This window comes from Rattus rattus, chromosome 4 (genome assembly GCF_011064425.1).
Source record: "Rattus rattus isolate New Zealand chromosome 4, Rrattus_CSIRO_v1, whole genome shotgun sequence".
Lineage (NCBI taxonomy): Eukaryota > Metazoa > Chordata > Mammalia > Rodentia > Muridae > Rattus > Rattus rattus.
The window spans coordinates 165344797-165359878 of NC_046157.1; the positions used below are offsets into that span (position 1 = coordinate 165344797).

The following is a 15082-nucleotide window of genomic DNA, read 5'->3' on the forward strand; positions in this document are numbered from 1 at the left end:
CAGCTGATTATGATTTGTCTCCTGCTCTGGCAGGGGCATGATTCTGCCAGGTGAAGAGAGTTTACATTTGGAATTCTGGGGACTCTTGTGAGGGGATAAAAAGGCCAGGGCCCTGAGAGGTTGTGGTTGCTGCTGCTTCCTCTGCTGCTGTGGTTTGTCAAGTCATTGTGGGCAGAGACAAGACACTGGATATCTGATGATGAACATCAACACTGCCCCCAGAAACAGTCTAACAAGACTGATGGCCTCTTTTCCCTCTAGCCTTCTTTCTCTCCTACCTCATGCTGGGGGCTTGGAAGGTTAGAGAAGGGTAGGAGGAAAAGTAGCCACAGGTCCAGTTACAAAGGTAGAAAAAGGAGGGGCAGACCATACGGCTCAGTGGGTGAAGGCATTTGCTGCCAAACCTGACAATGAGTTTGACAACCTGAGTCTAGTTCCTGGAACTGAGATGGTAGATGGATAAACCACCAACAACCATTCCCTCAAGTCGTTCTGATTAACACAGGTGTGCATGCATGTGCACACATTCTCTCTTCCCCCTCCACCCACCCCACTCACGCTAGAAAAAGACAAGATACCTGATCATAAAGTGGAGGAAGTCTCAGAAGTAGGGGTCAAGGAAAGCAGGCACGAGGTCGGGGACTATGATATAAAGGACTCTCTGGTCACTCAGACCCCTCAGCTCAGCCTTCCTTGTACCTGAGCAACAGGCAATGCAGGGACTATGTGGCGGTGTTTTAATCTCCAGGACAGTAGTCCAAAATAAATGGATAGAACATACAAGACTACAAGTACCTGGAGACAACATCAGAAAGAGCCAGCCTAGGAGGGAAGCAAGAGATCTAGGCATAAGGAAAGAGGCAGCAGACTAAGAACTTCCTGTCCAGACTTGGGAAGGCCAGGCAACTGATCCAAATGAAGTTCACAAAAACCAAGCCCAGCAGGGCCGCACAATCCACAGACTTAGTTCTGTGAGTGGAAGTGAAACTCTCACAGGAAAAAGCTGTGAATTTAAGATGCTGGGGCTGGCAAGATGGCTCAGTAGGTAAAGGCACTTGCTGCCAAACATGGTGAGTTCAATCTTTGGGACCTACATGGTCAAAGGAAACAAACCGAATCCTGCAAGTTGTCCTGGTTTCTACACACATGCTGGGGCATATGTGTGCCCCTAAACACATACACAAATGACACACCATTCTTGGTTCACAGACGAGCCAAGGTATAGTGGGGACAACAAATTATATACATTTCAATATAATACACGATATTGTTCTCACTATGACACACACACACACACACACACACACACACACACACACACACACACACGACAAAGGAGACTTCAGCCTGCGGGATCTCAGCCTAGTGCGACTACTGGATGCCTCTGTGGGCACAGTGATCAAGGTTACTGAGCTGGCACAGGCCTAGAGGGCAGAGGTGTCAGTAGGAGAGTCATGGCTGCACTCTCTGTAGAGCTACTTGAGAGGTATGGTCTACGGGAAGGACCACACACACAGGTGAGGGCGGGCCACAAGCAGACTTTGAGGTGGGATGGGACTGTTCTGCCCACTTGGGCAGAACCCAGTGAGGAGGTGGGTTACCCTTCACATTGTTTTACATGTAGTAGGAAGCTTCGCAGAGCTCATCAGGGACCACAGCAAGAGGAATAGGGATGCAGGGAATCCAGACCTGGCTGGCTTTTGTCCACCTGGTCACGAAGTCTTAGGCACTGGTAGACACAGTGTGTACATGTGTAGGCATGACAGCTCAAGAAGGAACCAGTTGGAGGCTTAAGCTTGCCTGTCAGGAGCGTCAAAGTAGGCCCAGGGAATTTAAAACTGCCCTGCACTCCAGGTAACGGTTTCAAGGAAACACACAGCTGGCAAGCCCTAGTTCATAATAAGTCAGACTCTGATAGTTGTTCCTCTGATTTGTCCACCTGTCCACAGAAGCTGCCTAAGTCTAGTTTCCAAGTCAAGCCAGGCATGGTGGTATACTTGGGAGGCAGAGGTAGGTAGTAATCTATGTGATTTGAGGCCAGCCTGTTCTACATAGTGAGCTTCAGGACAGCCAAGGCTACATAGAGACCCTGTCTCCAAAGTACCAGTATCACCACCACCACCACCACCACCACCACCACCACCACCACCACCACCACCACCACCACCACCACCACCACCACCACCACCACCAAACCCAGGCCAAGGTAAGGGCCAATACAATCCCACGTGCCCAAGTGTTCTAAACCATAATAAATCAATAAGATGGCTGTCTTACCTGATTCCCATCATCCTTATCAGGAAATTGGATGTTCACATCATGTTCCAATCGGATCTGTGTGATCACTGCCCCTTTTCTCCCGATAATTTTGGGATGGTATTTGGGGTCTACAGTGACACTCAGCTTAAAACTCCTTAAAGCCTACAATAAAACGGGAATGAAGCCGAGAGCAGAGAGAGAGTGAGAGAGCTCAAGCTCACGAGTGCAAGCGAGCATGTGTATTTAAAGAGAAGCCTCCTGTATCTGGCCGGCCCCATTTTCAGCCTGATTTAGAACACAAGCCTCAAACACTGTCAAGCTTGCTAGCAGGAGGCCTTGGGCAGGCACTGTTTCACTGCCCCTGTCAGTCACTGGCTTGAGAACCTTAGGTCCTGCTCTGTCCTCACCTAGTATGGACCTGCTTTTGGGGCGGGCTTGCTGACTCTCGAGATGGATAGGACAGTTGGCCACCTGTTTCAGTTCTAGTCCTACTTTCTGGAATTTATTAACCAGGATTTGATAAGTCAGTTTGAATCAAATATTCTTTTAGGGCTGGTATACAGATGAGGCCAATAAGGCAGTAAGGGTATCCATAGTGTATGGCTAAGCTGCACCAGGTCATAGTCAAAACATGCCCCATCTCTGCCTTTCACTGGACTCCAAACTGCTCCAAACCAAACCAAATAGAACCAAACCAACAAACAAAAAACCCAAAAAAATCAATAAAACCAAAAAATAACCAAAAACTCTCTTTCTGAAGGGCCAGCTCCTGGCGTGGCCTTCTGACCCCAGCCTGCCCCCAGTTCCTGAGCAGCTCCTCTCTCAGAGCTCTCCACAGAGCTCCATCAGAGGCACAGGCGTGACCTGCTGTCCTGAGATGAGGTGCCATCGTTTATCCCTTCTGTAGGACCTAAGCTGTCCATCTACTTCTCTCGACTTGGGTCATAAGGGACACTGGCTTCGCCTCCTGCCGCAGTGTTGGGAACATGCTCTCACACAGACTTTCCAAACCCAGGCAGCTCGCCCCCTTCTTGCTCACCCGATCTTCCTGCTCAGCCTGCAGCTCCTTTACTCGATCCAGTAGCCCCGCCTTAGCCCTGTCCAAATTTGCTGCAAGGCCAGTGATGGCGATGGTGTGTGACTGCAGCTCGGGGGCTGGCACATGTATATTCACCTGTCACAACACAGTCAGCTTGAGTGCAGGCCCAGACGGAAGGGGGGAAGCTCATCTGCCATGGGGAATTTGACTGAGATCTGGGAGGAAGGTCAGTGGTTGACTGAACAAGAAAAAGGAGGCAGAGCCAACATGGGCTAGAGAGACTCAGCACCACGGCCTTCTCTCGAGATACCCGTCCCCACATAGTATAGACTCCAGTGAACGCCAGTGAGCCTCTACCTCAAACTCATCCATCATCTTGCGGATTCCACTTCCTTTCTGCCCAATGATGTAGCGGTGAAGATCAAAGGGCACCTCTACCTCGATGGTGACTGGAACCAGTGCCTACAAGGACAGTGGTAGAGGTTAGGCTAGGAGTTGAAGGCAGACTAGCCCCATGAGCTCAAGGCTAACAGGCCCAAAGAAACAGTGTACATTTTAGAACCTGCTACCTATGTAACCAGGTGACAGACTACACAGATCTCACTACACCACTGACAGGACAGACAGGCAGCCCAGTGTGAGGTAATGCAGGCAGAGGCCTGACTCCTACATCTCTCAATCTACTTCTGCATGGTAGTAGGCCAAGGCTCCCTGGGAAGAAGACACAGCACACAGAGGCCCAACTCTTAGCATGCCTCTGTGGTTGTGACAACTTTGTCAAAGCTTATGTGGGTTGTAAGGGGATCTCCTCAACAGGTGGCTCAGTCACTTGCACTCAAGTTCTAACAAATACTGCCTACCACCATTCTCCTCAGAATTACCCTTGAGTAGCATCGACCGACAGAAGCTGCAGCTGTACAGACACTGTTGGTAAACTGTGGTGCCACGGTGCTGACTACATGGCTCGGCACCCAAGACTCATGGTTCTGGCAAACCTGTGGTAGACTCTACTTCAGCTGGGGAAGGAATGCATAGTCAGCAGATGGAGTCTGGAGTTCACACTGACTCACGGCTCATGAGATCCTTTTACAGACTCAGCCCCAAGAGGCGAGACCCTAACACTGCTGTCAGGGAAGGAACCGTAGAATCCTGAGTCCTGGTGAAAAGAAATGGCCTCCCTAGGCTGTGTGGGCAGCCAAGAAAGGTACAGAGCAAATGTTTGCATTTTTAAGACTGAAGCAAGAGGATGTACTGTCTGCTGCCGTCTGAGCAGGACCTGCAGCCTCCAGGCAGAGAAAGAGCAGGCGAACGCACCTCCAGGGCTTCCTTGGCAGCCTCACATTTCTCTTTCCGGCCAGAGATAACTATGATGTCACACCTCCTGGGAGAGCCCGGGTCGGTCTCCTTGGCCTCTCTGCCCTCTCCAGCCTCATCTCCATTCTCCTGGATGGAAGGCTCTACACTGTGAACTAGGAAAAAAGGGGAAAGTCTAGTTGACAACTGCAGAGGCATATAAATCACACACACGAGTGAGCCATAGGCGCGCAAAGAAGTCCTAATGCTGGGGAAGCTGTGAGGTACCCCTCACCACAGGACAGTGCCATGTAGGGCTCAGGCTGAGGGACCTAGCTCTGGACAGGTAATGGCAGGGTTCCAGAGATTTGTGAAAGATCTTTATGGCAGAAAGTAAGGAAAAGCCCCAATAAAGGGGCATGGCAGTCATTAGGATACAAGCTAGCTGGAGAGGAGCTCCATCTTGTAAATGTCCAGATAATATTAACCCATAGACCCAAGTGAGGAATAGGAAATAAATAACAGGAGAACTGGGATTAAGCTAGGCAAGGGTGGCTCTGAAGGACACCTTTAACTCTAGCAATCTAGAACACTGACTATGAATTACATAGTAAAACTGTGTAATACTTGATATGATCTTGACGAATACACCACAGCTAAGTCAAAAGTCATTTTGTTTTGTTTTTGGGAAAGGATTTCTCTGTGTAGCCCTGGCTGTCCTGGAACTTGCTCTATAGACTGGGCTGGCTTCTGCATTCCCAAGTGCTGGGATTAAAGGCGTGAGCCACCACTGCCTGGCTAAGTTCTCAGGAAACACCCACAACTGATCAAAGTCAGCGTATAAACACATACTCAAACTGAGAGAGAGAAAAATCTATAGCAGGAGGCGGGGCTAAGCAAAGACGGCAATTCTTTATATTCCATGCAATTTTCCCCATGTTTCAATGCTGAAATGTTGAGAACAGATTATTCAGGGGTGAAATCCATAGCAGTATGTCTAAGATTCCTAATAAATGGTCTGCATCCTCAGGAAAATGGACTGGAATAACTGTGTGACAAGCACCATGGACACCAACCCAATGACACTAAATGTCTACTACAGGCTGCAAGGTCTTTTTGGACTACACAGGTCAACAAAGACTCATCAACAGAAAAAATCCACACCCTGTGGCTCACACATGCAAAGCAGGCAGAGAGAGAGAGGCTCATAGATGACGCTTCCTTAGCAAGTGACCACATTAGTTCTTGCCCTCAACTAAAGCCCTATTACCAATTACCTAAACAGAACAAGGCAACACGCATGGTTAGGCTTAGCCATTCTAGAAGAGTACCTCAATGGTGCCCTCTGGACAGTGGTTAAGAAACTTGGAGAGGACATATCTGCAATGTGTACGCAGGGTTCTTTTAATGGGGCTGAGCAAACATCCCACTACTATGCAAGCCATGTTCTGGAAAAGAGTGAACTAGACGCTCAGCAATTTTATAGCCCTGTCTTATCTTTTAGAGACCAGGAGGATGGACCTGAAATCCATGGCTAGCATCCAAACAGCATTGCCAGCGCCAAAATACGAGGCAAGAAAGAACCAATAGGACCAACTCATTTCACAACTCCAAGAGCAGTGATAGTCACCACTGATGTGACCAGGGCTAAGCTTAAGCAGACGCACCTGGGTTTTCCTCTCTGTCTGGGAACTTAATTTGAACATTGTAGTCCCGAGTGATCTGCTGGATTCTTGAACCTTTGGGACCCATGACCGATCGATGAAACTTCTGGGGTATAGCACATTCCACCGTTACTTGAGCTTCCTGAAAAAGGGTACAAGAGCAAGCAAAGGTCAAATTCTACAAGCCAGTAATAACATCCTCCTTACCATTCTATCTTCCTCACTGTTCCATAACCCTTTAATGAAGAACCTAGAGACTGTGGAGGGGTATACAGGGTAGAGAGGCAGGTCTCCTGCAGTGGGTTCTAGTGAAAAAGATACCCACAACCCACAGCAGTTTTTATCACACAGATTGAATATACAATACCTGCTTTACATACAAGTGCTGCCTCACCGTAGCAAGGTGCCCATGGGACACTAGTTACCGGTGGGCAGCCACGTTAGTCTAGCAAAGACCTTGTGCGACCATAGTGCCTTAGACTTAGTGAAGCAGCACCAGGCTATTAGAAGAAGGGGCACAAGGCTTTACAAGGAAGACCATGAGGGACGTGCGTGGAAGAGGGGACACAACGGCTGTCTTGGTGCTTCCATGTCATTATTCTATGGATTCACTCTGACACACAATGGTGACCACAGCCACATCAGGGTCCCTTAGACACTCACCAGATCCTCAATGATCTCCTGAATTCGCTTCTTGGCTGCCTCCACGCAGTCTTTGGCACCCTTGAGAGTGACCTTGTCACTCTGTGTGCCCGAGCGTGGGAAGCTGACCATCACCCCGCCATATTCCTCAGCGATCTCTCGTAATACCTGTCCTCTTCGGATAACAAAATGGCGGTGGTGTCTGGGGTCCACCAGCATGTAGTCTTCAACCACATTATCCTGTAATGTGGAGAGAAGGAATTGAAGAAGACCTACTCTCTCAGTGTCATGAGCAGCACTAAAGCTTGCTACCTACCAGGTTCTGGATCAACGCTTCCAGCTCCTTCTGGGCCTCACGGACAGCATCTTCCTTTCCTATGATTGTTATCAGGTCCTGGTCCTTATCCTCAGCAGCCGGAAATATGATGCGGGCTCCAGTACTGTCACGCACCTTGCGGATTTTGCCTCCCCCTTTGCCAATGAGGAATTTGTGGTATTCTGGCTTGGCTCGGATGTCCACAGTAAAACTCTTGGTTTGCTGCAGAAACAAACTTCATGTATGTTTGCCCCACACAGCCTGCCTGGACCACAGTGTGTGAACAAGAGTGCTGAGAAATAGGTGGGCTCTCTTCATGCATCGTCAGTGTCCTGTGTTTATGACTGTCCCACATCCCATAAAATCATTACATCTTTTACCTCAAATGGTAACATCCAGACAAGACTGTCATTTTTTTCTCCACAGAAATGAGAAAGATGCAGAGATTACCCTGGTTCTCATATTTATCAGCAATGACTACACTTCTCCAAGCTATCTGTTACACACTAGAGGCTTGCCAATGTGTGGTAGCAAACTAGCAGAGTGCATGCCCTGAGGAGATTAGGCCATGGCTCTTCCACTTTTTCACATACTTCCACATAGGCCAACCCTGTTCCTTCCCACAGACTTCAGAGTAGCCAGTGCACAGCAGCAACTCACCAGCTCAAGCTTGGGAGAGCCACCAGCCATAAAGGTTACAGCTGAGACTGCCCTCACCCACGGTAGCATAAAGCCCTTGTTTCACACCAAGAAAGCAGGGTACAACAAGAGCTGGACACTGTATGACCTATTTCTAGACGTCCTGGCACTCACTAGAAAAAATAGAGGGATCTGCAGGGCCAGCCTGACTAACCTTGGATGTCACCTGACCCACTGCATGAAGAATATGGAAGAAAAAAGAACCGAGTAGTGCACACAATTTGAAGAATTTACTTTTGTTAATTTTTTTTTAAAGCACCAAATACCACCATAAAAGTCTGTTACTTTTTAGATAAAGATGTCTACATACAACATTATTTAAAAATGAATGTGGTGGCAACACCTGCAATCCCAGAACGAGAGCCTGGCAGAAGCATCTCAAGTTTGGGCCGGCTATGCCACAAAAGTAAATCAACTAGAGGTTGGCTGAGCGTCCACACACAAAACAAAAGCAAACGGGACACCACGCATGGCTATGTCAGTGCATCCAGACCAAGTGCCTGACAACCCACATTCCCCAGACAGCCTCGAGCCTGGAGGAAAGGGAATGTCTGTTGTACTTATCGGTGAGTAGCTGCAAAAGACCCACGGCAGACCACATCTAAGGGTCAGCTCTGCAAGGCCGCCCCTCACCTCTTCCACCAGATGCTAGGGGGACACGTTTGCCTACTCACAGACACGTGAGTTTTACATGTAAGACAAAAACATACAAAGATGTTATGGGATTTCATAATTATTTTGTATATGTATAAATAATGTATTTCTACATGCTAACTACAGGAAATTGAAAATTTTCATTTATAGTATCACTAAAAACAGAAATAAAAGTTCAGTCTGTGTAGAAAACAGTCTAAGCAATTTTTAATACAAATTTTTCGTGTGTGTGGTGGTGTTCAACATTAACTCTGGGTGTCTTCCTTAACTACCTACCGCTCCATTTATATTAAACTGGGTTCTCTCAATCTGGAGCTTGCCATTCCTGCTAGCGAGAATGGCATGATGGTGCTAGCCATCCTGTGCTGGACGCCTCAGCTCCCATGAATGAAGATTCAGATGGGCTTGCCCACCTGGTTTTTATATGGGTTCTGAGGATCCAAACTCTAGTCCTCATGGTTGTGTGGTACACCATCTCCCTAGCTTTTTTAGATTAAAAAAGAACTATCTCTGCATATATACACATAGAGACACACACACAGACACACAGACACAGACACACAGACACACACACAGACACACACACAGACACACACACGCAGCTGCCTTCAGAGGTTTGTGTTGGATCTTCAGCAGGTTGCGAGCCATCAGTGATATGGATGCTAGGACCCGGACTCTAGATCAGAGAAGTATTTAACCAAACTATTTCTACTCCGTCCCCCACCCCCGTAATTAGAAAACATAATTAAAAACCAGAGACCAAACTTGAATGAGCCCCCATCAGCTGCCATCCAAGCTTCCTGTAAGGCTGGCCATCCCAACCCACAGTGCTGGGCAAGCATCAGAGTTGCTATTCAGACCCACAAGACTATTTGTTGAGACAGGTCTCACTATGTACCCTTACTGGCCTGGAACTCAGGGATGCGCCTGCCTCTGCCTCCAGAATGCTGGGATTAAAGACGTACACTGACATCAGCCCACGGGGGATTAAGAGAAGGGCCAAGGAAAGTCTCTGGAATAAGGTGGTGCTCAACACATGGTAGTGGACGTCAGTGTCTCGAACACAGCCCGGAATGGGATTGGAACCTATAGAGCTGTTTCTGAATCGCCCCAAAGGAAGAACACTGAAGGCTTCCCTCACTGAGAAGGGAACTGCACTGCTTACCTTCTCCTCAGCCAGGTGCAGAAGCTGCTTCTTGGCCTTCTCCACATCTGAGGAAGGACCCCTGATGACAACAGTGTCACTACCAGAACCTTCCACAGGAAAGTGAATATGGACGCCACCACATTCCTCCATGATGGAGCGGATCAGACGGCCCTTGGTGCCAATGAGAGAGTTGTGTAGTTTGGCAGGGATTGAGACCTCCACCTCAGCTATGTTGGCCTGAAATCAAATAGAGCATCGGGAGGAGATTACACTGCTGTGTGGTAAGAGGGCCTGAAGAAAAGAATGCAGCTACAGCTTGAAAGTGTCTGAAGACACAAGAGTGGGTGGAGACACTCTGAGCCGTGCTGGGGAGAGGTCAGCGGTAATGCCTACAAAGCATACTAGGAAAGACACGGCTTTCCCATGCAATGGGAAGTCACACACAGGAAGATCCAGGGCTGTATCAACATCAACATTATCACACTGCACAATGCAAACATGTACAGCTTGTGTGTTAATTTTTAAAAAGTTAAACAAGGGGTTGGGGATTTAGCTCAGTGGTAGAGCGCTTTTCTAGCAAAAGCATAAGGCCCTGTTGGTCCCCCAGCTCAAAAAAAAGAACCAAAAAAAAAAAAAAAAAAAAGTTAAACAAAATTCAGTAGTCACTTGAAATACAGTTTGCTTTCCTTTGTAAAAGTCATTTTGTGTGTGACGTGAGTGAATTAGGCACGTGTGGAGGGCAGAGGGGACAATCATTCCCATCGGCCACCTTGTTTGAGACAGGGCCTCTTCTGTACCCACTACACCTGCTAGGCTAACTGGTCTGTGAGACTGTGGACTCTGTCTCCAGTCCCATCTTGATGTGTGTACACACACTGAATTACAGATGTGTACTCAGTCACCTGGCTTCATGTGGTTTCTGAGGATCTGAAATCATGACCTTAAGTTTGCTTAGCAAGCACTTTACACTGAGCCCTTTCTCCAGCCCCAGAAATGATTTTCAAGTAGTATAAAATTATCAAAAGGACAATATCTAATAAGCTAGGACTGGCTCAGGCCTGAGGACAGGTGGCATCGCTGGTGTCATGCCAAGTAGGAAAGAACTGAGGAGGACAAGCAGAGAGCTGCTGAACACTTGGTAACACTCCCCAGGCTTAAAGCTCAAGTCTTTTAAAATGAGCCTGGAAGGTTCTGCCAGAAACCTTACAAACAAGAGATGAATGAGGAGCCCATCCAGAAATACCCCCGTTACCAGGTCTTTCTGGATGGACAGGATCCGGCTGCGGGCGGCTTCACAGTTGGCTCGCTTGCCGGTGATGACAATGGTCTCCGAGTTGCTGTTCTCGGCAGGAAGGTCAATCTTGGTGTTGCTTTCTTCACGAATCTAAAGGAGAGGCACATAGACGAGTTCTCCTACGGCAGACACTGCTGTACAGGGCTAGGAAGGCCAGCCCAGCGTTCTAATCCACAAGGGCTTTAGGGCCGGGGCAAGATGACCCCATCACCTTTTTAATGTTTGCACCTCCTTTCCCAATGATATTCTTGTGAAACTGTTTGAAGATCGGTACAGAAATTGAGTAGCTATTTTCCACCTTAAAGACAAAGAGGATTCATGTCAGAGGGTCAAGTCTCCCCTTACCCCCAAAGGCTATACGAACGTAAGTGCATACCACCCACAGACAGACTTAGCCTACTTTTCTCCCCACCTACTTGTCTACCACGAGGAAAAATGAAATGAGTTGTACTATTTAATTCAGTGTATCAACTTACAGAAAGCCCTTATAGAAAGTTCTAAGAAAGTGGCTGGACAAAGAATTTGGAGCAGTTCAGTGATGCCTCTCAAGGGAGGCAAAAACTACAATGGAGCCCTGTGTGACCATGAGCCATGGTGATTTCTGATTTTTCCATAAATTCATTTTTCAATTTCTAAGCCTCTCGGTTTTACATTTTTATTTTTATTTTTTTTTCTTTTTTCTTTTTTTCCGGAGCTGGGGACCGAACTCAAGGCCTTGCACTTGCTAGGCAAACGCTCTATTTATTTTTATTTTTTAAGAATTATTTTTTCCTCCTTCCAGGACGGCCTTAATTCAAGTTCCCCTGCTTCTGCAGGCTAGGATTACAGAAATGTGCAATTATGCCTCCCTTCCCAGTTCAATTTTTGAGAAAGACAGTCAATTCAGTAAATTATTCTCTACACCTGTGTTCTCTCTCTCTCTTTACCAAATGGGGCAGGTTCTCTACCTGGGTATTTTATAAGATCCTCACAAGGAAAAAAAGGGGGAGGGGAGTATGGTAAACTGGAATCTCCCACATACTAGTTGATCGTTAGGACGGTGTAAGCAAGACGCTGAGGTCCTACCACCTCTTTGTTCCAAGCCCCAGAGACAGCAGACCACCCTTTAGGGCAGAATCCGTCTCCCCAACCCCAGGGAGTGCATAAAGTCACCTACCAGGTCTGCAACCATTTTCTGCATGTACTTAGTACATTTCTCCACCTCATTCTTGGGGCCTCTGAGTTGAACAATCTCACTCTTTTGTGCTGGATCCGGAAAGTTGATGATCACCTAAAACAAATCATTGGGACAGCGCACAATTATTCTAAGACTGAGTATTGGGGCAGCAAGACAGATCAGTGGGTAAGGGTTTTTGCCACTGATTCTGGTGACCTGAACTCACAACTCACATAGAAGAGAACTAACTCCTCAAAGTTGTCCTCAAAGTTGCATGTCCCACAATGCATACGCTTGCTGTGGTTTGTGTGCCTATGAGCCTATGTTTTTTACAAGGGAAATAATGAAAATTCCCTAAGGGAAAACTGTTATCACTTCTACAAGTTAGGGAATGCTTTGGGGTTGGCAGTGTAGTTCAGAAGCAGAGCACTTACTGCATACACAACACCCTGGGGGCTTTACTCCCAATACCAAGGAAAATAAACAAATGAGAGGGGGGGAGGGAGGGAGGGAGGGGGGAGAAGGAAGGAAGGAAAGAAAAGGGGAGTGCTTTGGGGAAAGCTTTACCTCTGGGAATTTGTCACGAATTTCTCGAATCCGTTCACCTTTCTGCCCAATGATTGTGCGATGAAATCTTTGCTCAATGATTAGATCCTTGGTGCGCTCATTTTCCTAAAATATAATTAAAGTGGATGATGCCGGAAGGCTACTAACTCCCCACCACCACGCACCGTGTAAGGTGGTGCCTGAGTAGTAGTCTATAGCAGCTCCACCATGCTATCGGGAGTGCCTACTCCAGGATACCTGCTTAATCTCACCACATTACATTATACTTGAGGTGTGCCATTTTCCTGAACATAGTACAATAAAAGGATGAACTGCAGAGCTCTTCAGTCATGGAGTGCAGTCACAGTAGCATTAACCACTAGAAATGAGCAGGAAGCACTCACTAGTTTCCACCAGAACAAGGAGGTTAACACTCGACACAGCAGGGAAATACTTCTTGAGTACAATGGGCCTGGACTACATTCCCTACCTGGGCAATTAAAAAGGAATGGCTCATTATAGGGCACTGAACTCACACCCATCTCAATGTCCTCCACTGTCCCCACTGAAATGTCAGAAGGAAGAACAACAGGCTGATACAGAATCCAGAAAGAACACCAGCCAGCCTATAAGACATTGTTAAGAACTGCGGTGGGTCAGACGGGTATCTGATAACAATCAGTACAGGCTGAGGACACTCCAGGGCCTCAGTACAGGCTGAGGACACTCCAGGGCAGGGTCCACAGGGCGAGAGAGGCCACTGATAACAAAAGTGCATCCCAGCCTGGATATTAACCTCAGGGACAGTCAGGACAGCCAAAGGCTGGACCTTGCCTTGGATTACAATGAAAAAAGTAAAACTCATTTCCCATAAAACATTTCTTCAAAGACTGGAGAGATGGCTCAGTGGTTAAGAGGACTGGCTGCTCTTCCTAAAGACCTGGGTTCAAGTCCCAGCAACCACATGGTAGCTCACAACTGTCTGTAACTCCTGTTCCAGGAGATCCAACACCCTCACACAGACATACTAAGTAATTTAAAACAAAACAAAAAATTTCTTCCAATTTGAGGTTCTTAGCATGGGAAAGAGGAAAGAACATGAATTGGGATTAATTATCAGGTCCTGGTCAACTGTTTTGGACTCCTGAAGGCAGTCAGGAACCACTGCAGCACAACTGCTGTATCTGACTAGCAGACAAGTGGTCTGGGATCACTGCAGCATGAGCCTCATTACTGGGTGTCCTAGGCCCATAGGGACTGAGGCTGCAGTGATTCTCAACTCTGGCCACACAGAGTCACCTCTTAGTGACTTTTAAAGTTTAGAAATGACAGCCCATCTGTGAAGCTGTAGCCAGGGATATGGGATCTCTGTTCTCGTCTACACTTGGAAGAGCAGCAAGACCACCGTCATTGGGAGAGGACAGCAGAAAAACATGGCTTCAGAGAGTCAGTAAGATGTGCTTTGGAGAATTCCAGGCTCCAGGACTACAATTCCAGGCTCCAGGACTACAATTCCAGCCCGGCCTTTCCCCAGAAGCACCTCTTGGGCAGGGACTGGGAGCTTGGCTTACCATGCGAGAAGCAAGCTCCAGCAGCTCCCGCTTGGCCTGCTGCACACCGTGTGGGTCTCCCTCAATCCGGATCAGGTTACTCTTCTCGCTGTCAGGGGGGATGCGCACAGACACTTTGTACTGGTCTTTGATTCTGTTGACTTAAGATAAAGAGACATACATCTTGAACATAAAAGGAATGGCAGTCTACTAATGACTGACAGCCGGAGGACGAGGGTCAAGCTTTACTATACCCACCAATCAAAACAACAGTATGAATGTTTAATAAACAAACAACCTGGCTGTGCTCTTCACAGGTTGTGGACTTTCTAGGGCATGGGTCTTCCAGCTTTGAGTATAAGCTGTGTCTGCCATAAGAACTTCAAATGAAGTCAGTTAGTATGAAACCCAGCTGGTCTTGGGCATACATATGGTCTCAGAATATCTAAAATACACCAGGGACAAATATGCAAGTAAAACTGGAAACTAAAATAACGTATTAAATAAGGACCCAATTCACCCCGGCAAAGTCAGGGTCCCAATAAATAGCCCTGGCTGGCCTCCAACTCAGATATCTGACTGCCTCTGCCCTCTTGAGTTTGAAACTAAAGCTGTGCATTTAAAATTGCTCTGGGGCCCCCCCCTTCAAGAGATCATGGCTGGGGAGTAGTATACTAGGAGACTATGCTGCTATTCAGTGACTCCAAGCTAAGTGTTGACAAGATCTGAAAGCTTCAGTGCCTTCTGAAAAAGAGTTACAAAACCTCCTCCCATCACGTTCTCTGACAGAACACGGTGACCTGTCCATGGTGCAGTCAGGAAA

At 47.5% G+C, this 15082-nt stretch overlaps 1 protein-coding gene across 1 annotated transcript in view; it reads right to left on the minus strand.

Moving 5' to 3' along the window:
• Positions 1–15082, minus strand: part of Hdlbp (high density lipoprotein binding protein) — a 70243-nt gene that overhangs the window by 4406 nt on the left and 50755 nt on the right. Inside the window, exons 12-24 of the mRNA XM_032901675.1 lie at positions 14281–14420; positions 12731–12835; positions 12164–12277; positions 11219–11305; positions 10966–11097; positions 9732–9950; positions 7214–7435; positions 6919–7137; positions 6259–6397; positions 4613–4767; positions 3656–3760; positions 3299–3433; positions 2278–2421 (exon numbers count right to left, since the gene is read on the minus strand). Coding sequence (XP_032757566.1) covers positions 2278–2421; positions 3299–3433; positions 3656–3760; positions 4613–4767; positions 6259–6397; positions 6919–7137; positions 7214–7435; positions 9732–9950; positions 10966–11097; positions 11219–11305; positions 12164–12277; positions 12731–12835; positions 14281–14420 — 1916 coding nt within the window. The remainder of the gene's footprint in view (positions 1–2277; positions 2422–3298; positions 3434–3655; positions 3761–4612; positions 4768–6258; positions 6398–6918; positions 7138–7213; positions 7436–9731; positions 9951–10965; positions 11098–11218; positions 11306–12163; positions 12278–12730; positions 12836–14280; positions 14421–15082) is intronic.